At 36.1% G+C, this 26,598-nt stretch overlaps 2 protein-coding genes and 2 long non-coding RNA genes across 9 annotated transcripts in view; all 4 read left to right on the top strand.

Annotated features, from left to right (window-relative positions):
• Positions 1-788: 788 nt before the first annotated feature.
• Positions 789-8,618, top strand: LOC130409919 (uncharacterized). Of its 6 annotated transcripts, none has more exons than XR_008904948.1 (5): positions 789-853; positions 1,023-1,120; positions 2,592-3,713; positions 3,797-6,602; positions 6,800-8,618. It is a non-coding gene; the product is annotated as an uncharacterized LOC130409919 (long non-coding RNA). The 6 variants fall into 6 exon arrangements; XR_008904946.1 differs by having other exon boundaries at positions 1,023-3,472; positions 3,559-3,713; XR_008904947.1 differs by having other exon boundaries at positions 1,023-3,713; positions 3,797-4,495; positions 4,660-6,602.
• A 1,336-nt stretch (positions 8,619-9,954) lies between these two features.
• On the top strand, positions 9,955-12,775 carry LOC130409918 (uncharacterized). The gene is made up of 4 exons (XM_056734136.1): positions 9,955-10,083; positions 10,999-11,418; positions 11,514-11,674; positions 11,799-12,775. Exons 1-4 carry the CDS (start codon positions 10,029-10,031, stop codon positions 11,844-11,846), a joined length of 684 nt encoding a protein of 227 aa, XP_056590114.1. The 5' UTR covers positions 9,955-10,028; the 3' UTR covers positions 11,847-12,775.
• Positions 12,776-13,130: 355 nt separating this feature from the next.
• On the top strand, positions 13,131-21,671 carry LOC130409921 (uncharacterized). The gene is made up of 3 exons (XR_008904950.1): positions 13,131-13,207; positions 20,674-20,751; positions 21,463-21,671. It is a non-coding gene; the product is annotated as an uncharacterized LOC130409921 (long non-coding RNA).
• A 935-nt stretch (positions 21,672-22,606) lies between these two features.
• The window catches only part of pde4cb (phosphodiesterase 4C, cAMP-specific b), a 32,101-nt gene continuing 28,109 nt past the window's right edge, over positions 22,607-26,598 (top strand). The window contains exon 1 of the mRNA XM_056734132.1: positions 22,607-23,113. Within this exon, the coding sequence (XP_056590110.1) occupies positions 22,908-23,113 (206 nt within the window). The 5' untranslated portion in view covers positions 22,607-22,907. The remainder of the gene's footprint in view (positions 23,114-26,598) is intronic.

Raw genomic sequence — 26,598 nt, 5'->3', positions numbered from 1 at the left:
GGAATAACAATTGGGATAAATTTAAGCTCAAGGTCACTATTGTTAACAGAAACGTAAAAAAGGCTCTGATGATTGGTTAAAAATGTGGGTGCCTGTGGGTGGAGATAGCAGCAAATTGGTCACATGCACGAGTTACAACACTCGTCTGTCCTTTTAAACATATGAGTTAACAACCATCCAAAACATGTGTTTACAGTAAAGCAGTTTACAATACTGTTATAAGTTGTCTACAGGAAAATTCCATGCTGCAGACTTTCCTTGAAAAGGAAATAAACATCTAACACTTCACATACACAGTGTGTAAAACATGTGAATCTCTACAACTGGGTGATTTTCCTAACAATAAACCTGCACATGTGCTTGATTATTCGTGGATATACAGGCTGTGAGCTGCCGTTCGGTATCTGCCTGTACATCCTGATGCATTAACTTCACATGTTACCATTGTAAAATATGACCAAACTGCCGTATCTCTGCACAGAAAGTGAGGTCAAGGTCTATCTAGCTCTCCTATGATGTCCACATGCATCTCATAGGACAAGAAAAAAACATTCATGTAACCAACGGTCAATGACACTCTGCATAACAAGTGACATAAGTAGGATGTTAATAGTACAGGAGGTGGATGGACCTGTGTTTGTGTTCATGAGTGCGTCTGCAAACACTTGTATTTATGACTTTCTCTCTGAGCTCAGGGATAAAGTTCACAGAAAGAGTCGTTTCTTCATAGTCACATGACTGCTGACGTCCTAGCCAATGAGAATTGTGAAGCGTTTACAAAGATGAGCCTTTAGACTACAGTGGAAGAATAACTGTATTGCCACGCATTATCTTTTATATGAGTCCAGCTAAAGTAAGCTGGATCTTCACTGCACACCACTTTATACACCAACACCTTGAATTGGTGCAGTTTTATTTATTCTTTGTTCAAACATAGTGTGTAAGGTGATGAAAATATTTTTTGAAGTATCTAGTTTACATTTATGCATTTGACAAACATTCTTGTCCAATTCTTATTACAGAAAGCTGCTTATGTGACATACCCGGGGACGTTTAAGTGTTAGTTAGCTGATTGAACTCCAAATTTCGGTTCCAAAAACGGAGATAACTTCCAGGGTATGTAAGTAACCATAGCAACTTACTCTATGAAGATAACCTGCTCCGGAGCTGGTTATGTTCCAGGGTTTTTTCATTTTAAGGTAATGTTACTAAGCATTAGGGGTTGTCTGTGCATTTGTGCGATTTCGATGAGCGTCAAGTGGGCTTGAAAGCACAGATTACGTATGATATATTATAATTTTACAGCAATATTACAATTACATTTCCAATCTCACCCATCGCAGATCAGCATTCGCAATTCATTTTATTATTAACTTTATTATTTAACTTTTTAAAACCAAATAATCTTTAAATAAAATAATGCAGGCTGTTATTGTTAAACTTGATGTATTTATATTAAATAATGTATATACTTTGAATTAGGTTTATTAAAAAAATCTCCAAATATCACTGGATAAATATACACATCTTATAATTTACAACAGTTAAAGGATGTTAATAGTGAAGAATTTTGACTCCAGAGCAATTGCATATCATTACTCTTGTCAACTTATTAGGCAATATTTGATGCATTGGGTCAAAGATATTTGTGACCTAATAGTTGAGAGCCAGACTTAAAACTCAAAGGTTGCAAGTTCAATTTCCAGGCTGGCAGGTTTTCAAGGCTTTGTTAGGTGACCCCCAATGGGATCAACATGGCATATTGGTCAGATATTTAAATTCTTATTATAATTTTAAATCTATTTACATAAAAATACATTCAAAAATTGACTTAAGGTGTCTTTCTCCAAAATTATGATTTTCATTATAGCTTTCCTGTAGCTCAGTGGTAAGAGCATTGCGTTAACAAGGTTGTGGGTTCGATCCCAGGGGATTGCAAATACCTATGTAAAATGTATAGGATAAAGCAATGTAAGTCGCTTTGGATAAAAGCGTCTGCCAAATGCCTAAATGTAAATGTAAATGTCATTAATATGACTACATCATCAACTGTTGCAAATAAAGTTGATACAATGCAAAATGAGTTTTCAGAAAACCAAATAAAGGTAGATTTTTTTATGGTAGCCTACATACAGGGAAGGAACAAAAAAAGAGATTTAATATTGCCTTCAAATAAGCAATGTGATCATATACACAACACAATGTTTGTAAAATATCATTGCGGCAGACACGTTAAAATAACAGTTACAAACATCTCAATAAATCTACAGTTTATGTAATAAAGATAGCCACGATGAGTATATATTTAAAATATTTATATATTTAATGAAATTAATAACATGTTGTGTTTATAGTTTTATAAACATATAACTTAAATAATTCAATTTTATGATTTTTAATCCAGCACTTTATACACTGATGCAGATTTAAGTGTTCTATGAAAAAAACCTCTGATTTATAAAGTTGTTTTACAGTCAAAAACGTTAAGCTTCCCGGCGTTTTCCATGATGACTCGTGCAATCTGTGATCCCTTGACAACGTCTTCATGTTGTTTCTGTGAGCGTGCATTAACTCTGGGTTTCTTTTGTGAGGTTGATTAAACGTACTCTTCAAACGGGTTCTGGAACAGACATACCCAGAGTAAGCAAGGCTTGGGTTAATCGACCCAGAGTTCAGGGTTTAGCTGACGGTAAGTTAACCCTGCTTTCTGGAATACACCCCAGAGAGAGCGCATTGCAAGCCAACACAAACAATGGCATGTCTCTCTCACACAAAACACTTTGGTCTGTTATGATCATGCCACAAGACTAAGAAAACATGATCAAAAGAGGCAGAATCATTCCATTCCATTCCATTTTCTACCACTTATCCGAACTACCTCGGGTCACGGGGAGCCTGAACCTATCTCAGGAGTCATCGGGCATCAAGGCAGGATACACCCTGGATGGAGTGCCAACCCATCGCAGGGCACACACACTCACTCATTCACTCACGCACTCATACCCTACGGACAATATTTTCCAGAGATGCCAATCAACCTACCATGCATGTCTTTGGACCAGGGGAGGAAACCGGAGTACCCAGAGGAAACCCCCGAGGCACGGGGAGAACATGCAAACTCCACACACACAAGTCGGAAGCGGGAATCGAACCCCCAACCCTGGAGGTGTGAGGCGAACGTGCTAACCACTAAGCCACCGTGCCCCCCAGGCAGAATCATGACAATATATAATATAATACAGTTTGTCAATAATAGACTGAATTTTTTTTTCTTAACAACTTTTAGGTTAAAAATCATAAATGTATTGTTTATAATCTTCTTCTCACACAATCACTTCCTGCAGTTCCTTTATTTTTTATATGTTTTTTATTATAACTTTTTCCTGCAGTTTCCAGTGAAGCAATGCCCAAAACTTAAAACCCCAAAACGGATATAAGGGGACATTCACATGCCTTGAGTTTTACTGGAATGGTAACCATATGCATGACAAACAGACTGTAATTTTCGATATATAGTAACTAACTTTAAGTTACTTTAATGTTTTACGTTACTTTCAGGAATACTACTGAAGTGTGGGAATTAATATGGAATATAGAGGCACTTCTTGTTTATAGGCCAATATTAAATGTTTTTATTTAACATTACATATCGCTCTTAGAAGTTCTGCCAGGCCTTGCTCTGATGATGTCATCTCTGCGTCATGAGTGTGCAGGTCAGCACGTACTATTAGAACAAGCTGCTGCTCACAATGCTCACGGTTTATCAATGGTTTACATCTGGACCCTTATTTTCCAGATGCTTCTTACAATAAATACTTCCAAGCCAAGTGGTCATGAAACACTTAATGTTGGAGTGTTAAAAGGCAACTAGAATTTGTAAACCAGCAGAAAAGTACACATTTAAAGGGACAAATGGATGATGATGGCACAAGATGTTACAATGTTCTCATGGGATCCTGTTACCACGTACCACCTACCTAAAGATTACTCCTGACCATACTTCTTCAGGACCTGCTGCTAAAGACCGCATGCATGTACATGGGTTTTGTATTAACATTTTCGGGAATTGAAAGCCGATCTATAGTTGCCATTACACATACGACTGTCAAACAAAAGTGCAACATGAATGTGTGTATACGCACTTCACCTTTAAAAAGAGAAGTGTTCTCCTGTACCATATACAGCGATTTTATCATGTGCTATAGTCTGAGTCATCATGGTCTGTTACATAAAGCTCATGTCCGTACTGAACACAGATCTTCCGCACAGAAAGTGTTGTGCAGTGGGAGGCTTTTATCACAGATCCTCGCATCATCCAGACTTTCACAGGAAACAGGACGATGAGGGTTCACAAGTCTCTTACAGTCAGATGATGGACTCATTTTATTCTGTTCACCTCTGATCAGATTCATGCAGTCAACAGATTCCTTGAAAATATACAGCTGCAACAAAAGAGCATCCTGATGTGCTGAATGGGCTGATGGACCCACAGGAAGTATGCACAGTCCTAAACTTATCACATGTGACTATCTTGAGATGAAAACATCTCTTACAACCTGCCCCAGGATAGTCACATCAGCACCAAACAAGCAATAACCAAAACTAGCCTGGAGCCATATGGAAATATATGATGATGTAAGCTGTTATTTATTTCAACAGGATAGCGTTCTGTGTCATGCTGACATGAAGCGTGTGCATGGGGAATTGAACACACAGAGAAACAAAGGTTTGTAGCGCTCCAGAATCGTTTTCCAGGTAGTAATCTACATACATTTGCCAGGAGCTTTTGTCAGAGGTGATACTGACCTCTGGTTTTTAAAGAACCCTATACAGGTCATGTTAGTATGTTCCAAGATAATGTCATATCAGATATTTAAATATGATTGGAAAAATACCCCTGTTCTCTGTAATTACAGAAGAAACGTGATGTTCGTAACGCTTTGTTGCTCATAATTACGTAATCATCATGATGAGATGCCGACGTGCGTGTTTATCTAAACAGAAAGGACGCCATCTTGTGGTGACTGTGTTAACATTTTACATTATTATTTTGCTGATATAACGTTTATAAAGATGACTTGGCTTTCAGTTACAGTTTTTAACAATTGCTGTAACAATTTTTTTAATTCTCCTGACAATTTTCCTAAACTCTTCACACAGTTATTACAACATCTGGCCATGTAGGCTCAGAATTAACACATTTCTTGTTGCTTTACACAAAATCCATACATTAAACACATATTTAAAATGCTTTAACTTCTTTAACATACAAGCTCAACCTTAACCAAATCTTAGTATTTTTCCTGCCAAATTTACAAATGCTTTCACACTTTAGGTCAGAACAGACAACATCTCATTCTAAACCTAACTAATAGGCCAAAGTCAAAGTGAACAGCTGTTTATAATGTGAATTACAACACAAATGTATCACCTGTATTTTATTACATTGCTAATGAGAAACAGCAAATTGAAGTTATGCAAATATATAAATCAAAGCCGTAGTCTTATGTTACAGTTTTTGCCCATTGCTTACACACTAAAACCAAATGCTTACACCAAAGCCTCAAAACCCTAACTTCTTGTAGCATAATTTTAACACAGTGTAACCATAGCTTAAACACATTGTCAACTTTATACTTTGTTTGCAATTCTGTAACACACTTACTGCGGAACACTTCACACGTTTTCTTAGATTAGACACTTTCTTCAAAAACGAAATCAACTGTTTTCATTGGGAAAACACTCTGTTAAAAATGCACAACTCCTCTAGTAATCGTAGGCACTTACATACATACCTGAAAGCACTTGCACAGAAAACAGAACACCAATCAGTCTGAGCCTTAGCACTACAAATAGGCCTCAGATAAGCCATTTGGAGATCTTTGTAATCATGGAGGCAATGAGAGTCCGAATAAGAGGACAGAGACAGAGGGTAGTTGGACGTGGACGAGGACAAAGAGGAGGACCAGTCCGGAGACGTGTATCAGATGACATCAGGGCTACTTTGGTGGACCATGTGATAAATCATGGCCTGTCCATGAGGGAGGCTGGGCAAAGAGTCCACCCTAACCTCAGTCGCTACACAGTAGCATCGGTTATAAGAACATTCTGACTGGAGAACAGGTATATCCTCAAGTTTCCACCTACTGTATGTATAGCATGATGATTTGAATTATAGGATTACTGTACTTTTCAAAAATAGGTACTGATATGAGGTATATATAAAGGCATACCATTGTGATGTTACAGTGGTGTTCACAGTTTGAAAGTACATTTTGTGAAAAAAGAACCTAATGACATCTTGTGGTGGCATTATCTACAGAATGGTTAGACAACCTCCTCAAGGTGGAAGGGCACGGCTCTTCACTCAACAACAAGAGCTTGCAATCATTGAAATGGTGCGAGAAAATAATGCAATATGACTTCGTGAGTTGCAACAATGCATAGTTGCAAATAGAGAAGTATTCAACAATATCAACAGGGTCAGCATTTCTACACTAAGTCGCATCCTACAGAACAACTTCAGAATGAAGCAGCTGTACAGAGTCCCGTTTGAGAGAAACAGTGACAGGGTCAAGGATCTTCGTCGTGATTATGTGCAGGTGTTCCACTTTACTTTACATACTATATATTGTGATGTGGGAATAAGGGTTTATGTTGCCACCTGACCTGCCTATAGCTTGTAGTTTTTGTCTATAGTGACCCAGCCCAGCCCCTACATACCCGGCCTGTGACAATATAGACATTGTAGTTACTGTATGTGTTTTCAGTAACACTATTCAATCTTTTTCTGTTACAGACAATTACAGACAAAAGGAGATATTTTCCCCGATGCCTAGCACGTGAGGACATTGCCTGTGATGTAGATGATGTCTTGTGGCCAGAGCCGAACAGAAGGCGGGATCCATAACACAAAACACACAAATCAGTTGCTTTTTCCCAATAGCAATTTATTCAGTTATTTTGTTTTTTACTTTGGTTTTGTTACTAAATTAGATTTTTGATTATTTTTCGTAAGAATGTTTATTTTTGGTAAAAACATCTGAAAATGACAATAACAGTTTTTTTCAATTGCTAACATCCCTTTGACCAATCTATAGTCACATTTTTAAAACTCTAAACTAGTGGTGGGCCGTAACGCAGTGAGACTATTATCGCGCGTTAAAAAAAATGTCGCCGTTAATCTATTGCCAAAGTTGGGTTGGGAGCTGGGTCTATACTACGCAAGCTATGATGACTTTCACCTTGATATTTTAGCGCGGATGTATACCAGCTTAACTGCACTGTACGGGGCGAGAACGAGATTTTTCAACTCGCGTGATTCGCGTCATTCGCGTAAGCAGAAGCCGCCTCATCATCTCATAACCAGGGCTTCATTCGCGCGATTCGCGCAGCAAGTAGGTCTATTGGCTCTTTGCATTAACATATAAATCACTCGCGCTTGACGCGCCATTCGCAATTGGTCTGAACACAACATAACGTTACTGTGAAATTACCGCATCAAACGTGACGTGCTAACATGGATGCAGCTATGAAGCCGCCGGGTTTGCTTCAGGGAATATTAATTTTTAAGAAGCTTCCCAATGGAAACATCGACAAGACTAAGGTTGTTTGCACCTTGTGCAATGCGGAATTGGTTTAAAAAAAAAAACTTTCTCTCAACAGGTAGTGGTCTAGCTTTAGTTGAAACCAGTAACTTTGTATTGAGATCTAATGTATTATGGCTCCTGTATGACATATCGCTTGTTGCTCCTTCACTCTTTGTAAGTCGCTTTGAATAAAAGCGTCTGCTAAATGACTAAATGTAAATGTACTGTAGGAGCTCTTCCAGTCTCAAGTACCACCTAAATGGAAATCATCCCTTAGCTAATTCGGAAGTAAACACAAGTTCATCTTATTGAACATAATTTAATTTTCATCACCAATTATCATAGTAGAACAGCTTTCTCAAGCAGTTTGTGATGCATTTTGGAAACAGGAGATTAGCCCCTGGTCTAATGCGCCACCTGACTTGAGAAATCTATACAGAAAGAACTGAAACATGAAGTAATGCAGTTTTTGTAATGCCACCAACTGTTAGTATTTTGACAGTCATTGCGGTATGATTGACTATGTATTCATGTTGGATAGAAAACGAGTGCTAAAGTTTTGACCGAAAGATTCGATTTTGAAACGGGTTTGCAGTGTTTTGATAGAGTAAGTGTATATTGAAAAAGTTTTTAAGGGTTTTGAAATGTAGAGTTTGTATTTATTTAACAAACTGTGGTTTTGGTCAGAAAATTAACTATTTGGCTAATTGTGTGATGTAGGTGTGTTGCTGTGTTAAGAGTTTAGAAAAAGTATTCTAAGAATTGGCAAACGCTTCTTAGCAATTGAAAAAAACTGTAAATATTAGAGACCCAAAGACTGCTATGCTTTAAATAAAGCCCATCAGTGTGTTGCTGGTGATATGAAAGAAAAATTCAAATGGTTCTTATGTGTATGGTTTTTATTCAAGAATATCATTTTTAGAAAGGAGTGTTAAGCTTTGATTGCAGTGTTTTATTTTTGCATAGATGTGAGTTGTTAATCTCGATGTGCTATGTCCAATTTGATTGGGTGTAGAGTTTTGTACATAATGAGCCAATTTCTGCAAAAAGTGTGTAAGCAATGGACAAAAACTGTAACGCCTTCTGTCGTAAACATGTAAAGCGAGGGACAGAACATTATCCTTAGGATGAACCTTTTGTGAGGGATGATCTTCCTAAAATACATATCCTTCTTTACATTTTTATGTGTGAAGAGACATTTAATTTTATTAGATAAATAGTGAATGTGATATCACAGTATAAAGACAATCTTAGTGTTAGTGTTAGTGTTTTTATGACTTAGATTGAGTAAATGATCCTTGAGAACATGTGTTAGTGTTTTGGTTATACAGTATTCGTTTATTTTATTTTAATGAGTGTTGGAGTTTAGTTTACAATGTGTGATTTTGAGTATGAAATTAACAGCTTTGCCAATTGTGTGTTTTAGATGTGTTGCTGTGTTAAGAGTTTAGAAAAATTGTTAGGAGAATTAAAATAATTTTCAGGAGAATTAAAAAGTTGTCAGAAGATTTAAAAAAAATGTCATAGCAATTGTAAAAACTGTGAAGTAGTGTTCGACATTGTAGTCTGACTAAAAAAAATCAGTTACAGTAGATAGTGGCAAAAGCTCTCTCAATATGAATTTAATTTCAATTTAAGTTTGCTTTATTGATAAAGCAATTGCTGCTGGGTTGCGTAAAAATATTATGCAGCCAAAATTGTTTACGAAAGAAAAAGTGAAACGTCTGTAGTGCAAAACTAAATAAAGTTTAGAAATCAAAATAGGCATAAAAATGTAAATACACAAGTAAATATAAATCTATGTGTAGCCTATCTGATGGAAACGTCAGGGCCCTTTCACTGTCTCTTCTATTGTTTCAGCCAAACGCGAGTGTGTGTGTATATGTCTGTTTGTGGTGCGCGTGTGTGTGTGCGTACGTGTGGACTCATGATGAAAATTGATGATTAACAAATTAATTATGCTTATTTGAAACTGTTCAATTGCCAAAAGGCTTGTGTGTGTAGGTTATGTAGTAGGAGAAGAAGAAATACAGTTTGTACAGTATTTAAGTAATTATGTCAATGTAAAGTCCATAAAATGTATAAAAACACAGGTGTGAATGTTTTGTATCTTACATTGTTTTAATAAAAGTTTGTAATATTATAGATGTCTAGTCTTCAAATGACCTAAGACTCTACCCTATGCAAATAATCACCTGTGATATTAACATTCATGATATGATAAGAGGAAACTGTGGTGGTTTATTTACAACGTCACAGTAGGTTTATACCATCCCAGTGCAAACAATAATGAAACAATTGGGCTTTTAGTCATCCTTGCGTTTGGCAGAAACCACACCTACTGTTACACGTCAACATCCTGCTCCTCAGGATACGCTTCTACTCTGGGAGTTTAGCTGTGTTGGACTCTGTGATATTTAGCTTTTTGTGTCTCAAAGCATGACAAAAATGATTTTGTGTGTAGTCTTTGTTTTACTCATTTCTGTGCCGGAAGGTAAGAGAGAGTGTGCTTGTTTAATTCACATAGCTGTTTATTTGACTTTTAATTCAACTCAAAGTGCAGAGATAAAAATGATAATCAATAAGTATGAAAACATAATAAGTGGGCTTGGTATTTGAGTATTTGTGTAAAAAGCAATACAGCCTGCAATGCTTTTCAACAAATTTTAAAGTCTTGGTGATTGTGATAATGATAGTCAATAATTAACTCTGTTGTATGTTGTATGCTGGACAAACAAAAAATGATCATTAATCTTACAGATTAAGTTAAACAACTACCAGTCAAAATTTTGAACACAATGACTGAATTTGTCAAGACAAATTTTAAACTTAAATACTTTGGTAGAAAAAGATCAATTGTTCCCAATGTAGGATAATAAACAAAAAGTTTAAATGCATACTGGAGTAAATACAGCCTAACTCGTTTTAACTGGCATTACAAAATGCACCTCTTGAAAAAAATGATTAAAATGTACAGAAATCTAATCTGTTATCATAAAATAACAAACATTGTAGGATAAAATTACGGGATAATTATTTTAGCTATGCTACACAATAATATGAAGGTGCTACAAATGTTTTTTTAAAGTTATGCTATAGAAGAACACGTTTTATAATCTAAAGAACAATTTTTTAGCTTAAAAGAACCTTTTGGAAACAGAGGCTCGTTGGGAGGTTAATGTTCTTAGTGGAACCATTCAGTTAAAACATTTCTTCTATGACATCATAAAATAATTTTTCTGTTATATAATGTTATTATATGTCAAACAATTGTTTCATTTGTGTATATTTTTATGTCTTCTAAGTCATTTTCAAATAGGCAAATTAAATATAATAATGAATAAAAATGCTGATAAATGAAACGTAAAGTCTCCTGAAAGAGAAACCTCTAAACTTTTTGTCTCCACAGGCTTTATTTTCATCGAATCTGCAAATGTGTCATCTACTACACAGAGCACTTTAATACCAACTTCACATAACCTGAGCAGTTCAACAGCTCGATTAAATAGTGATACACTTACAACAACTTCATCAACCTCCGACAGTTCAACCATCCGATCAACTACTGACCCTTCAACAGCTCGATCAACAGATGACAGCTCGACCACTGACACAACAGGCTCTGAATATACTTCTCAATCACAGACAACACCACTGGATTTCATGAGCACCACTGCTCAACAAACAAAACAATCGGATGTTACAACGAGAAATCAAACCACTTCACAATTTACTTGGCAGTCACAAAAGTCTACTGTTCTGAAAACACCTGAATCTACAAATGAAACAGCATTTCCAACAGGACAAAACAGCACAACCTCCAGCACAGGTCATTATTCAGCACATGTAATGATTAAATTGTATTGATTATAAATATATTATTAGCACTTTTTAATAGATGTTTCTTTTTATACGAGTTTATAGCTCTGGAGAATAAAGGGGAGCATGATGTGGCAGGAAATCCCGGCCTCATTGCAGTGCTGTGTATTTTCTTCATTACGGTGGCCATTCTTCTTGTCATTGTGATTGTGAAAGTGGTTCGAGCCAGGAGACCACAGTTTGAAAGGCTTGATGATGTACCAATGGTGGGTCTTATGTTGTTTCAAGTCATAAGCATAATTCATATTACACATTTGTAATAATCATGTAGGAACATTAATGAAGTTTCATATTTGTCTGCAATTTGAATTGTTATTTTTCCTTTAACAGGGCAAAATAAGTGAGGATGCCCCGTTTGCACGCTACCCTCCAAAATGAAGAAGAGACATGCATTTTATTAGAGAAGAAGTGTGTCATTTTTAAAAAGAAGTGCAAAAATGATATTCAAAACGTTTTCAGATTATTGGCACAACGTGGCTGTGTCCAAAACTATAGACAGCTGCCTTGTTGCTCCAGAAGATAATGTATTTCATCTTAAGGCATTTAATGGAGTTCTCATTTGTGTATAAAGTTAATCTCAGATGTTCCATGTAAAATTGATTAGAATAAATTAATAATAATATACAAATGAGCCAATTTTTAAAACACATTACGATAATGGAGGTGTAAAATGAAAGTAGATTATTGTACTGGTAAAATGATCTGGATTTGGGTAAATTTGATGGGGTTTTTTTTCCATTTAAAGCACTTTTATACCTAGTTATGTCGTACAAAACTCCAAGTATTTAAGTGACCTATGGTCACTCATTTTGGTCCACAACCAAGACATCAACTTTTAAATTTAGATTATAATTAATCAGATTTATATTATACGTTGGTTTCACTAACAAGTCAATTTTGATCAGATTATTTGCTGAAATTAAATAAAAATTGCCAAAATTAGCTCAATATCCTGCAGTTTGTGCAAAAAGATATCACACAGTCAATATTTAGGAGATACTCTCACTTACACGTGACGTTTCCAGTTAAGCCTCTAGATGGCGATCAAATCGTTCATAAGACATTTAATGTTGAGCTTCTGTATAATATAAGACAGCTCTTTTAAAGTGATTTGAGAAATTGTAAATGGAAAAATATTTTGTTGAAAAATGATTACAAATAAACTAAATTATGCAATAAACTGAAACCATGAAAACATTATTATGTCAGATACCTGATAACATATTCTTTATTGCTGTAACCTATACAAAATATATTGTATGTTGTCTGCGTTGAAGAATCTTAAATAAAAGATTGCAAAACTTTCATTTGGTTGACTATTCTTTCAATGTAGAAAATGAGATTCTATGGAAAGTGAAAGTTTATATTTGAAGCGCTGTGACTGATCCTTATTATTTACCATTTTTATTAACCTATTATTTTCTCTCTGCTTCATTGTGAAAATGAATTCTGAAAGAATATATGTTACACAGAGTTAATTGTTGATGACTCAAAGATTCCTTTTTAGATGACAAAGCATGTTGAATACCCTTGAACTGGGTGAGACAGCATGCACTCATTGTTTACATTAAGACATTCCCTAGCATGTGACTGCATAGGCGTCATGCACTACGAAATCAGTGTGTGGTTCAGAGTTTGAAGTCTAAAAATCTTCCACCTCAAATCTGAAGTGTGTTAACTCATCTACCGAGCAGTCACACCTGCCTGACACTCCCCTTCTGCCGCACAGCAATGCACACGTAAGGCATTTTCTATTTTCGTTTTTTTTTAAGTGGACCTTTTATTCCCAGAAATGTACTTAACATTATTTCCAGGTAGAATATTTTGTTTAATATTTAACTTGTTAATACAAATTAACTGGTTTAGTAAAAGTTTAATTGAATGCTTGACTAAACGAAGACAAAATGGGTTCATCGTAAAAATAGTGTAATACAAAGATATGCGTTATGTGAAGTTTTCTCAAACTTTTTAACTTTTTTCACTTGTCCTTGCATTAATGTTTTGAAATATCAGTTGATTGTTTTTGTTTGTTTTAAAGAAACTAAGGTATAAAAATGAGGTAAAAATCAAAATGTTTGTTAGTTAAGTGATAGTCCCATAAACCTCTTATATCCAAAACAATGAAATTCTATTGAAGGAAATATTTAAGGTGACCTGTGTTTGCTTACATTTCACTTTAGAAGATAAAAACAATGGCTGTTTTTAGTATAGACTTTTAATAAATACTATACAATATACTGTATACTGCCTATAAACAGTAAGCAAAACAGCATGGCCTTTTTTCACAATAAACATGTCAAACAGTAGTATGTGGCATTGGTTCAGTAGCAGTGGGAATATTTGTATTTAGTATTTAGTATTTTGATTTTGGAAAATTTTGAAGGTCGTTTGGGTGCAACAGGTGAATCGAATATAAACTTCATGTATACTTCAATGTTATATAATAATTTACAGTATATACGTTATTAGAAATGAAGCCAGTATCTGGTGTTAATAAGGTCGAATGAAGGTGATAACAAATTAATTAAAAGTTGACGAGTTTTTAGTTATTACCAAAATGTAATTTGCCGGAAAGTTTAACCTTCATATTTTGGAGAATTACTCAGAGGGTGGGGGTCTGTATCCAGTAAATTCGTCATGCAGGAGTTATGACATCATAACAACACTGAGCAATTTGATCTCATATAACCTCATGTAATAAACAGGCACAAAGTGCAGGGAAATATGAATCATAAACATGTTGAGATACTGGCAATAAGAAGAAGTGTGTGCGAATAATGAGGAGGATTAATAAGTATAGAAAGACATGCAGATATAATGTGATTTTATACTTAAGTTCTGTTTGTGGGAGCCAGCTTGACATTTCAAGCCAAAAAATATGTTTGAAAAATATGTGTAAACGCATCATGAACGGAAGCTTTTACATTGAGAAAGATGCATTCTGCAGCCAGATGGTGTAGTTTCACATGGTTTGGCTAAGACATGCTGCAACCAAACCTTATTAGTATCAATCACTGCGATATCAAGGTTGGTGGAACAATATCAGTCCCTGTACGAATTCATGCCCATCCGAAGGATTTTTTAAAACTTGTATGAAATATGAATCTGTCATACTAAGTGTTCAGTGCGTCTGCTCGATGGTTTCTAGTGTTGCTGGGCAAGGTGGTCCATAGGTGGTCCAATATGAGCTGAGACAAGCAGGTGTTATATTGAAATTGTGTAATCGTGTTTAGGTTAAATGTCATTTGACAGAAACGGCGGTCAGATCGAGTGATCCACTCGAAACACTCAATGATTGCAACATGAATCCACCCATTGTACACATGCAGTTGTTGATAAAAGAGTCTTGGCGTCACTGATACAAGACTTAAATCTTCAGTCAAGTTTTACAGCTATTTTATTGCCTTTTTGTTTGTTCACACGTGTTTCTCTCTATTAATTGCTCACAAAGGGTCAAACGTATATCAGTGCCTGAGTATCAGTTAGATTATTAAGACGCATTATAACACCTTTATAACTAACCATTCACAATGCTTAATAACATTGCAATGGCTAAAATTGTGTGTTTTAAAACTATGACGAATTGTTTGATGAGTTATGTTTGTTACGGTTGTTGTCATTCATATGCTTTGTGCTCTCCTACATTTTGGCAAAACTTAAAAGTTGGATTTTAAATATCTGGAAGAAAAACACATTCAAGCATCTATGCATTCTCTTTTTCCAGAAAAACGGATCAATGATTGCACCCCTTTATTTGACAGAAATTAGAATACCTGCCCCCTACAAATAGGAAAATAAAAAGGCGGTCTGCTCTTCTGGGCCCTAAATCAGCCTGGGCCCTTAGAATCGTCCTTACATTCCACCCCTTTACGGCGCCCATGTTGGCAACAACAGTGATTTGGACACTGATGCCTGTTGCTTTTTTCTGTGTTCGAGTGAATTCCTTCACTTTCTGCTGTGCGATGTCATGGCTGATGATTTGCCTTTGGCAAACACTTCCATCCAAAAGACCAAGTTGCTGCCGTCAAAAGCAGCCCTGGGTTAAGAGGTACGATGCAACCGAGCAAGACTATTATTAAAGAAATAGTTCAAGTAAAAATGCAAATTATGTCCCATCTATTCTCTCTTCCTTAATGGAGACTGACTGTCAAGCTCCAGAGATGTTTCAACCACAACCGAAACGCTCAAACAAACAAGCGAAATGAAGAACGTGTATAATAAAAATAGTTTATAAGACTTGTCCACTATTTCAATTCTTCTAAGCTCATGTAATGGCTTTCTGTGACGAACAGACACAGCATCCCATTAAGTCCCAAATCACCTTTAATTTAACAAGACAGTCCCTGTCTGCATAATGGATTACAGCACTCCTGATATTCTCTCTCTTACTCATTTGTATCTTCTGGCCCCGTTAAATAACAGTCGTTTTTCCATCAAAACGATTTCTTCAAAATGATCAGTCATAGAGATTATGCATTATGCAAAAATTATGTATATTTTCCAAACAGAAATTCTGTGATTGCTCAGAAGTGAGCTGTGGTGACACAGCAGATATGTTTGACATCAGCCATATTTCAGTGACCGCTTCACTCCAGGCATTTTGCCAGTTGAACGTCTCTCATGTGCTTGTGCTGAAAAGCCACCTGCTGTGTTTGAAATTCATCTCCCATTGCATTAAGCCCATTCAGACATGCTCAGTTCTCGAGTACCAAAACATCAAAATAAAACAAAACAGATATGATCTATACTTTATGCCTGTTGCGAAACTGACATCTCATTCTGCTTTTTGTCAATCAGTAGTCTGCGTCACTCCACATCAAAGAATGACGTATTCTTGTTTTACAGCACTTAAGACACAATAAAATGGTCTTGAGAGAACGCAGTTAGAGAATTGTGGTTTAATAATGAAACGGATATAGAATTGGGGGATTTCCTAAGAATAAAGCACACGATATGACGGAGCTCACAGTTACAAATCATTAATAAAACAGTTTACTCATTTGTCAGGGTGTGTGTGCCACATTTCAATCCCTTCACGTAGACCTCTCATGTCTTCACAGACTTGCATTAAAAGGCTCCTTCCCACAAAAAATATATTAGTCCCACCAAAAATGTTAATATTATCATTACCCTCAAGCCATTTTATACATATAGCTATTATGTATTTTTTTTTATTGTTGGCTCATCTGCAATACATCCCTGAAAAGTTTCCTTTCTGATGTCACACAGTTGCAAGATGTCGGTGTTTATTATTCAGAATGTACAAAAATTTTAAGAATGTTAAAAAAGACAGTTTCTATTAGCTGGGGTGCTAGATATTTTCCAAAACAATGTTCTCTGGAAAAACTGTTTTCCAATTAAATAAATCGTTTTCTCAATTTTCTTGTAAATTTGCGGTCTTTGTCTGCAATTTGCCAAAGTTTGACCGTATTTCAACAATATGATGGTGAAACAGTAAAATTAAGTTCTTTGCATTGTCTTGAAACTGTGTTTATTAGATGTTTTAATGCAAAAGATGTCTCCAGATCTTGACATCTTACAGACGTGCCCGTGATATCTGGGTGTATGCCAGGTGTATTTCATTTTTGGCTCATTTATACTATAGTGGACAGAAACCGGCAAATTTCCCCAAAGGATCCTCAGAAATATTCAGGAGCTAATCGTCGACAGCAAGTCATACACATTTCTCCATTAATGTTCACCTCTGAGAAAAAGAAAAAACTAAAATGCAATCCAGTCTATTTGTTTGCAAATAGAGTGTTTACCCAGAACATCTCCAAGTCATGCACACAGTCCTCTATAAATTATACAGAGTGAGATATTTGTGTCAGTTTGACAACACATACTATATAGTATATACATTTACACCCACAAACCTCATAAACATACTACTGTCGCAATTCGGTTTCCTATGAGTGTGGGTGAACTGTAAAAGCAGTAAGCACACTGAATACACTAAACTAACACTTAAAAAGCACACTATTTATGGAGGTGTAAAAAGAAGGATCTGTCGCTGAATAATCTGTGAGAACCACATCTGAATAAAATAAAGAATTGTAAGGGAAACAGGTTTTGTTTATTGCTTCGTAAAATATATTACAGTATATTACAGAGTCCATTAACCTAAATAGAACATCAGATATTAATGAAAAGGTTTTTAAACCTCAGAACGTTCATTCTTAAACATCTTCTTTTCATATTCATATTAAATCATGTATTTCTGTGTCAGAGCCATGATATCTCAACTCCGTCACCCTTATTTTAAAAACATCATTTGCTGTTTTTAAAGCGCTCCTTTTGTTTTAAGACATATAACAGCTAATAACAGCAAAAAATAATACTGGCTGCTTATGCAAAATATGGTTTGTAAACAACAGAAGCTGCCAAGCTGTCAAGCCCTGAGTGAATATACAATATGTTATGTTTAACAGATGCAGCTGACAGTTTGAAAGCATCTTGCATTCTCAATTCATTTTTAGCTGAAATCAATATTATGTTCATTGAAATTTAAATGGCTTATTATTAGTAGTAATAATAATAATTATAATACTAATAATAATTGATACAACAGTGATACACTTGATACAACCGTGCTCATTATTTTTCTGTCTGGCAGCGTTAACACATTGAGAAAATGGAAGAAGCAGTGAAATACATAGCCTCAGCACATGAATACGTTTCGGGTGGTGTTACCTGTTTTTTTACTGTGTAAGCAATTAAAAATTACATTAAAATCGAGCCCACTTTCATGATATGTTGGTGTCTTGATGTGCAGGGAAAACAATTTCACATAAAAAACTACTTTAAAATAATTGGTGTAAGCCCTACTGTTTAGTTAACAAACAAAATAGCTGCGAAGTGTTGTTTAAAGTTTACACCAAACTGTAAAATAATCTCATTAAAAACTCACGTCAATCCAAGCATGCATGCTGTAACGTTTTCAATGGAACACAAAACAGAAACCTTTATCCATTTTTTTTTTTTTTGAAAATGAAACCTGGCTCGTGACATATTTCCTGCAATTTAATCAAATTTGTTTATATTCTTCTTTAGTGTTCTTTTAAAAAAATAAGACCATGTGAGATGGGAATCACGTGCTTGTGAGTAGATTTTTTTTGTGTGGGGGTGAACGATTCCTTCAATTAAGGATTTGATTCTGTGTGCATGAATATTTTATTCGGCCCTATTGCTGATTGAACTGCAGTGTTTGAGGCGTCTTATCTTCATGATGTGATTCATACTAACGTGGTAGAGGCTGTAACTTCGCTGCTGGCATTTAATGAAGTGAAATCCTGCTGGTGCCCTCAGGGTGAGACACACATGTCAAACATACTTTAAAAACACAATCAAAGGTCTTCCATGTTATGCATTACAGTAGTTTTGCCAATTTAAACAGGTTAAAGCGTATCACTGCTCAATTGCATGTGTATCCGTGGTGTATTTTTGGGCAGATGGGCAACAGTATGGGTTGTATGTGTGTGCTGAGGCGACAGCCTGGTTTGAGACTGACACAAGCCTTGATATAAACCACCTTTGACATACGCTTTCTCTATGCATAGAAAATCAAGAGCCATTCACCACAATTCACCACAATATGTCAATAATATCAGGGTCTTGGTTCAAGAGTTTTCTGTGGTTCTGAGACTGACTCATTGTAGCCACAACAGATTCACAGCTTACATGAAGCAATTAGCACAACAACCCCACAGTTTTGTGCCGACGTCCTACGGTGTCCCCCTCTTCACATTACTCATCGCTGTGGCTTCTTACCGTTTGTCAAAAGTGTGACTGATTCACCGAAAAAAGTAAACGCTGATTCCAGAAGCAGACAGCTCAGCCAGAGTGTCAGTGAAGAGACTATTGAATTGTTTGTACTCTCTGTGCTAAACTGGCTAATCGATGGGTTCTTGATCTTTTTAAGAGGACAGCCCTGCTGTCCCCCATGAGAAACTCTTGGATGATGTGTTGTTTACTTGTCAGAGGTGAGCTGAACGATCAAGTGATTTTCACACTTCTGCAATAGTCTCACACCTCACAGGCAAACAGTGTTAACCAAACACATAGTCTCCTGTGACTTCATTTATTGTGTTTTTCAAAAATAGTCATATACGATTTCAATATTGTATATAGTTAGTTCTCACTGATCACTCTACACAATGTATTTCTCACATGATTGCTCATCAGGGATTTGAACAAAGCCCATATTACAATTCAGTGTGTGATTTATTCTACACCATTTGTGCTACACACTGACGAATGATGCCTCATTGTGTGAGAAAAGTATGCTATTACTGTTCAAAGCAAATGAACAAAGCAATTGAGCAATGTTTGCCTCATGGACGATGAAACTGGAGAGATAATCTTACAGGGCTCTATTGACGAAGCTAGAAACATCATCGTACCTTTACAGCAATGCAAATGGGGAGCATACAAACAACCTGAATTCTGATTTAGATTTATTTTATGCTTGGTGTTGTAAGGATAAGGTAGAGATGAAGAGTAAATAGAGAAACCACATTCTAGCTCGATTTATTAACAATACAAACACAGGTAATCCAAGGCAAACTAGGAGACTCAGGACAGGAGCACGCTACAGCAAAACAACGACTGACAAACCACAAGGGAAACACAAGGGCAATTTATACACAGGTTAACAATGTAATGAGAGGAGTTAACAAGGCACACCTGGGTAGACAAATCAACGTTAAAAACTACAAAGAATTACAAAACAGGGCAAAAGACAGGAAATAACCAAATTCACAAGACAAGGGAAAAATAAGATAGAATCATGACAGGTGTACAATACATTATCTATAGAGATGATCAACAATGTAAATTGCGAAAAGTGTGCAATCTATAAACGGGAATTGAAATAAACTAAATTTTAAACTGCAGCACCGACTTAGAAATAATCAACCTCATACTTCATTTTACAAGATATACAAAATGCAACAACATTTGAAAATAATAACAAGTCAAAATAATATAACTTAAATTTAGTTGACTTGCAAAGCCAATTTAATGTAACTTGATAATTAAGGGATTTAAACAAAAGTTTTTAAGTTGAAATAATGTCACATTTTTACAGTTTGGTGATGAGTTTTGAACAGCCCATCAAAACTCCACTTTTGAATGTTTAAAATCTACATTTAAAGTTTCTATACTTCAATACCAATTTAAGTAAAAAAAATTGTGTCTGTTGCAGTTTCTTTATGGATATTTAAAAGCATCAAGATGTGGTTCTGAAGTGATCAAACTATCAGCTATAGCGATGGAAAATGAGGTATGTTTCATTTTGTTCTAAAACTCTTAGTATTGATCGTATGTTTTGAGTGTTAGAAAGACCAGAGGCCACTTCGTAAGACATAAACAATGCAGGTTCAATGCTGGTCCAGAAGAATATCTTTAAAATATAACCAGCAATAGTATTTACAGTTCTATTAAAATGCTAAACAAATATTTTTAAGATTTATTTATGTATTTAAGATTTTACAAATGAAAATTAAAAGTTAAACTAGAAGTGCTTCTGGACCACTGTTTACTTTACATCTTGCGAATTGGTCTTTTCCAGCTTCAAAGAACAACTATGACTTCTATAAAAAGATTACGGAACATTGTAAACATTAGCTCTGTGATGCTATTAAAACTGTGCTATAACTGTTTGAGCATCTGGACAAGCCCGACTCACCAAACCTCAACCAATCCCATGAGTCTGGGGCGAGGATCTCTGTTTGCCAGTCCAAAGAGAGATTGAATAAAGTTATTATTTTTGCACAAAATACATAAATATTTTTGGGTTTGGTGAAATTGAATCAAGGCGCAAAAGTATCAAAATACAACACCATAAATCTATATTCTATTGTAATTGTTCATTAAGAAGTGTTACTTTAATATTTAAATCCTGAATTTGTTTATTCTATTCTATAGAACAGCTCTTACTCTACACTTCAACAGATTTTGCCTGGATAACTCATAACTTGAATTTTTCATTCAGAGAAGAAGGTTGTCCCTTGCCGCAAACGCACTGGACCCTCGCCCCAGCTATGCCATTCGTCGCAGGTTCTCCGGGCCAGTCATGCTTCCACCTTTGGCCCGCAGACACTCGTCGCTGGATGGCAGGAAGATACAGAACCTTGAAGCTCTGTTTAGATCAGCCCTGGCCAGTGTTGAGACCCAGAAGGAGATAAAGTGAGTACTGCCGCGCAGAACATTCCCTGCCAAGTAGATGTATTGCTTTGATAAAATCATACGCCATCAAAAGTGATGTGTTCAGATGTGATTCTGCAGAATCACATCTTACCAGTCTCAGATATCAGAAACAGATTGATTCTGTCACTTGTGGATGGGTTTCCAAAAAATTGCGCTTAATGTGCCTACAGACTCACTGAGTGAAATATGAGTCAGGTCAGTAACTGATGTCATAGCTTTGATGATGTATGAAACAAAGAAGGTGAGGGTGGGTTTTTGTCATCTCAAATTATATGATTCAGAATCGAGTGAACTCGGGAAAGCAAATGATGGAAAGGTCATGGAGATTTGAGCTGAGGGTGGGAATTCCCCCAGGTGCATTGCATTCAATGTACTATGTTTACTGAGCCGGTAAAAGGGCACAATGTGATCTTATGAGAACAGAAACAAAAGTGGCCACCTTGCACCAATAATTTAACACATAAAATCGCAATAAACAGAGCGCAGTTTTTATAAAAGATTAAATAAATACACAAGGCTTAATGTGTCACGCATCCAACTTTACCAAAGGCAATAGCTTTCCTGTAGCTCAGTGGTAAGAGCATCTGCAAGGTTGTGGGTTCGATCCCAGGGGATTGCACATACCTAAGTATAAATGTATAGGGTAATGTAATGTAAGTCGCAAGCGTCTGCTGAATGCATAAATGTTAATGTAATAATATTTCTTCAGGATTATTTCTTTTCTTTTAGAGTCTTTACCTTTATATCAGCTGTTGTACTGGCTGCCCAGTCCATGTTTAACCAATTTTTTTCAATGTTTATCTATCTCGGTGTGAACTGTTTAAGGTGGGGGTGTGAAGCACCTGGTGATGTAATGCAAACGTCGCTCGGCTTGATCTTTATATCAGCCTCAGAGCGCAGCTCCCACTTCATTCGGGTACGAGTACGAGCTATAGCCTATATTACGCAGTGCTCGCTGCTTCGCCTTTTTGTTGTCGGTCAGACCTCAATATCTCTCATAAACTCTTGTTTGAAATCACTTCGTCTCTTTTTGCACCGGACAAACAGCTTTGATTCTGCGAACGCGCTCGAGTATGTTAACTTGAGCTCATCAGGCGAGCGCGCTCGTTTCAGCACCGGCGACAGGTGGACAGCTCCGCGGACCGGAAGGGTTTGGACGAGACGTCAACACAAAACATTTTTATAGGCTCTTAAATTTGGACAGAAAGTCAGATCTCAACTTTTGTGACGATGGAGTGCTCGGCGTTGAGCAGGGAAGGCGCTGGTTTGGCCAAACCACCCAAGCATTTGTGGAGACAACCCCGAACTCACATCCGAATCAAGCAGCGGTACCACTCCGACACCGAGAAGTACCTGTGCTGTAACAGAGCCGCGGAGATCAACCGGCCGGGTCTCAAAAAACCACGAAAGTCCTGGCCGTCGTCTTTTCATAAACGGTAATTTGTTTCAATTCTTAATAAAGACGAGGACGTTGTCACATTTTACGAACAAAAGTCCAACAAACTACTGTAAAAAAATCCCTTAAAAAAACAAATAAAGTACTTGCAGAAAATTACCAGTATATTTTACGGACATTTCCGTTCATGCTGAAATGTAATTTAATGCAGTGCCAAATGTAAAATACAGGTAAAATAACTGTAAAAAGGATTACGGAAAATTCCTATTAATACAGTATTGTGCCCTGTTTTAACAAAAAAATTAAGTGTAACATTAGCGTGTTAGTTACAAAAGCCAGTTCAACCTTCACATAGGATATTTTTTATTATAGCATTTTAAAATGAAGAATTACTGGATACATGAAAACATATTATACCATTATTAATTTAATTGCATTATTTGTGCTGTTGATGTTCCCCAATGAATAGAAAAATCTTTTAGTCAAGACCCTTTTCTGATCGTGAATCATTGCCACACATATAGTGACACAGTGCATTTGTTTCACCAATCAACCACACAGCGCTTTCTTAACATGAAGACTCAAGTTGTGCACAACGTGGCCATGAAATGTTGTATTATAAATAGCTGATGGTAAGGCAGAGTATGGCCCATGAGCACTGATTGTTTGGCATTGAGGTTTGAATAGAGCTGAATCACAGATAGTCATATGTAGGTGTAAGGTGACTCATAACTCTTATTTGACTTTGACTTGTTTATTTATTTAAACTCTCTGACTTGTACTATCAAGTTTGAGAATCATAATTACATATTACATTTACATAAACACGTATGGGTTTTAGTATTGGAAATGGAAAATCTAAAAGCTGATTTTCCATTTGAAATACCAGCTTCTTGTGCTCTTGACCACTGTTTTAAAAAAATGGAAATCAAAAGCATCACATGGCTGTACATCACAGTGTTTTGAAATAGTAAAAGGTAATACCAGGAGAATTGAATTACATTATCTTTTGACCTCTTATATCTCGGATTTTTAAGTCACTCTACTTTCATGTGTTATCTTTTGGTTGAACAAGCAAGGAGGCTGTAATTTATTTAATCAACATTTCTTTGGCTCTCTGCATGTTTCTAAAGCATTTACAAATGTTCAGCCAAGCAGATCAATGACACATTGTGAAGACGAGCAGATACCTTGTGTCACTGCACCCCCGGTGATGAATTCATGAAAAGTATAGTTCAAAAGATGAATATATTTACAGCTTTATAAAGTTTGCTCCAGCATTCAGTTTGGCAACGAAATGTAGAACGTTTTGGCAGTGTGGTTTTTCTGGTGAACAGTGTTGTGTTGTCTGAATTAATCTGAATCTGACCTGAAAACATTTGGTGGAGATTCTCCGAATAAAAAAAAGTGCGATAAGTTTACAAATGCTCTTGAACGTTTGAGATGCGAAACAGAAAAACTAAAATCGAATTTTTACAAGTTAGATCATGCATGGTCTGCTTTAGAAAATGAATACAACAGATGCAAGTGCATCATAATTATATTTAGCTGAATGATTTACCATGCAGTGGCATATGGCATCTATCATGAAATGAGACCTGATTTATGTTCATATAAACAAAATGATATAATATCTTATACATCATTTCAAGCATGTTTGTCAAAAACAATTAATTCCGTCTTTATTATCTTCATTACAAGTGTATTGTAGCTTTAAGAATATATTAGGATGTTAAATGAAGTGACCTAATTTTAAATTGCCCTGTGGGTTTTCAGCGCCTCTTCCATATGTTTAACCCCTGACTGAGCTTTACCCTGTAGTGCAGATGTGTCGTGAGATCGCACCGCCGTTCTCCAGACATCTTAGGAAACAGCAGTCATTTACACATTTAAATTACATCAAGGTGGTGTCATCTGGTTGTGTTGAAAATATATATATTTATATGATATAAATTGCTTTTGAGGCACAGGTAGTCCTGCCAAATGTCATTTAGAAATACGTGATGAATGCAAAACATTGTAAGGCATATAAGGTATCCTGATGTGAAGGCTGTTTGAAAGGAAAGGAAACATTATCAATGTCAAAAGCAATCCCAGAATGCACAGATAAAATGTTTTTTAGTAGTGTTGAAACAGGTCATTGTGATGACATATTTATCATTTTACCCTATATTTCTCTGTTTATGGGATGATGTTTTTTTCAAAAGTCTTGATCCAGACTTTATCTAAAACCTTCAAATGAAAGATACACACGCTGCACACAATTGAGGACAGATATTGAAACTATTGATATCTAGTCAAAAAAAATAATTCAGTTTCCTTAATCATCAAATTTTTCTTCTCCTGCTAGACTTTCTCTTTCCAGACAAAAATGACAAGAGCTGATGATATTTTAATGACATTTTATGAAATTATATAAGCCATACAGTACTTCATCTCTTTTCACTTATATTGCCCTCAACCTCACTTAATTCATTTTAATAAAGCAATGTGTCCTCAAGCACAACCAAAATTTAAATTAGGAAAATGCGATATACCAGTTTTTAAGCCCCTCCATTTTGTTGTCAAGATGCCAGGCTGAAGCTTTACCCTCTGGGGACGCGGCGCGGAATGGGTCTGAGAAAAAGAGAATTATATCCCCTCATCCCAGACCGCGACGTACTTTAATAAGCCACTGCTGGAACACCAAATAACTCTCTAGCACTCTCCACGTTTTACTTTAGAAATAACTATATAAATGTAGAGTAGACATGTCTGGCACGTAGAGAGACAAGAAAGAGCTTTCTGAACAGAGAGATGCAGCTTTCGTCTGGCCCATTGAAAGAGGGACGTTTTGCTCCTTAACTGGAGATTTTCAGCGAGGACATGTTGTTCTTTTGAGACGTAATTGTGACGTTGAGCATCATTTCTAATAGAATAGTTATCCAGGAGAAATTGTTATGCCGAATGAAACTTCATTTTGAAATGGCTAGAATGTCATTTGGAACCTCAAATATGCTAAGGAATACACTTTATGATCCCCTACTTTGTCTGCTTAGCTTGCGGTGTACATGCAGAAATGCTTTTTTTAATGTCAGTGACTGAATATCTGTCATTATCTGTCTGACGGCAGAGGATTCGCAAGGCCCAATAAGACTTAGCTGTGTTTCTTCTTTTGGTGTCTTCTGTCAGAAACAAACGAGTTTTAGCTTATTATTTGCACGTTGGTACAGATAAACAATAAATTAACTACTTAATTAATATTGATCTTGCATTCAAAATAGTTGGGGATGTACAAACAAGACATGTGATTTATTTACATGATATATAAATGCATTCTGGTATTTAACACTCACATCAATCCTCTGCCACCATACAAAAGCTAAATTGAATCAGAATCATTTCCTTGCGTCTCATATGTTTGTTATTAGATCTGCGTGAATGTTTGATGTAACCAGCTCTGCCTATCCACATTTCTGTGAGCTGAGTTTTGCCCTTTTATTTCTGAGAATCAAAGTGAGGGAGGGAACATTTAGACGGATTAAA

This window comes from Triplophysa dalaica, chromosome 21 (assembly GCF_015846415.1).
Source record: "Triplophysa dalaica isolate WHDGS20190420 chromosome 21, ASM1584641v1, whole genome shotgun sequence".
NCBI classification, from domain to species: domain Eukaryota; kingdom Metazoa; phylum Chordata; class Actinopteri; order Cypriniformes; family Nemacheilidae; genus Triplophysa; species Triplophysa dalaica.
This window is presented reverse-complemented; position numbering and strand designations above follow the sequence as displayed.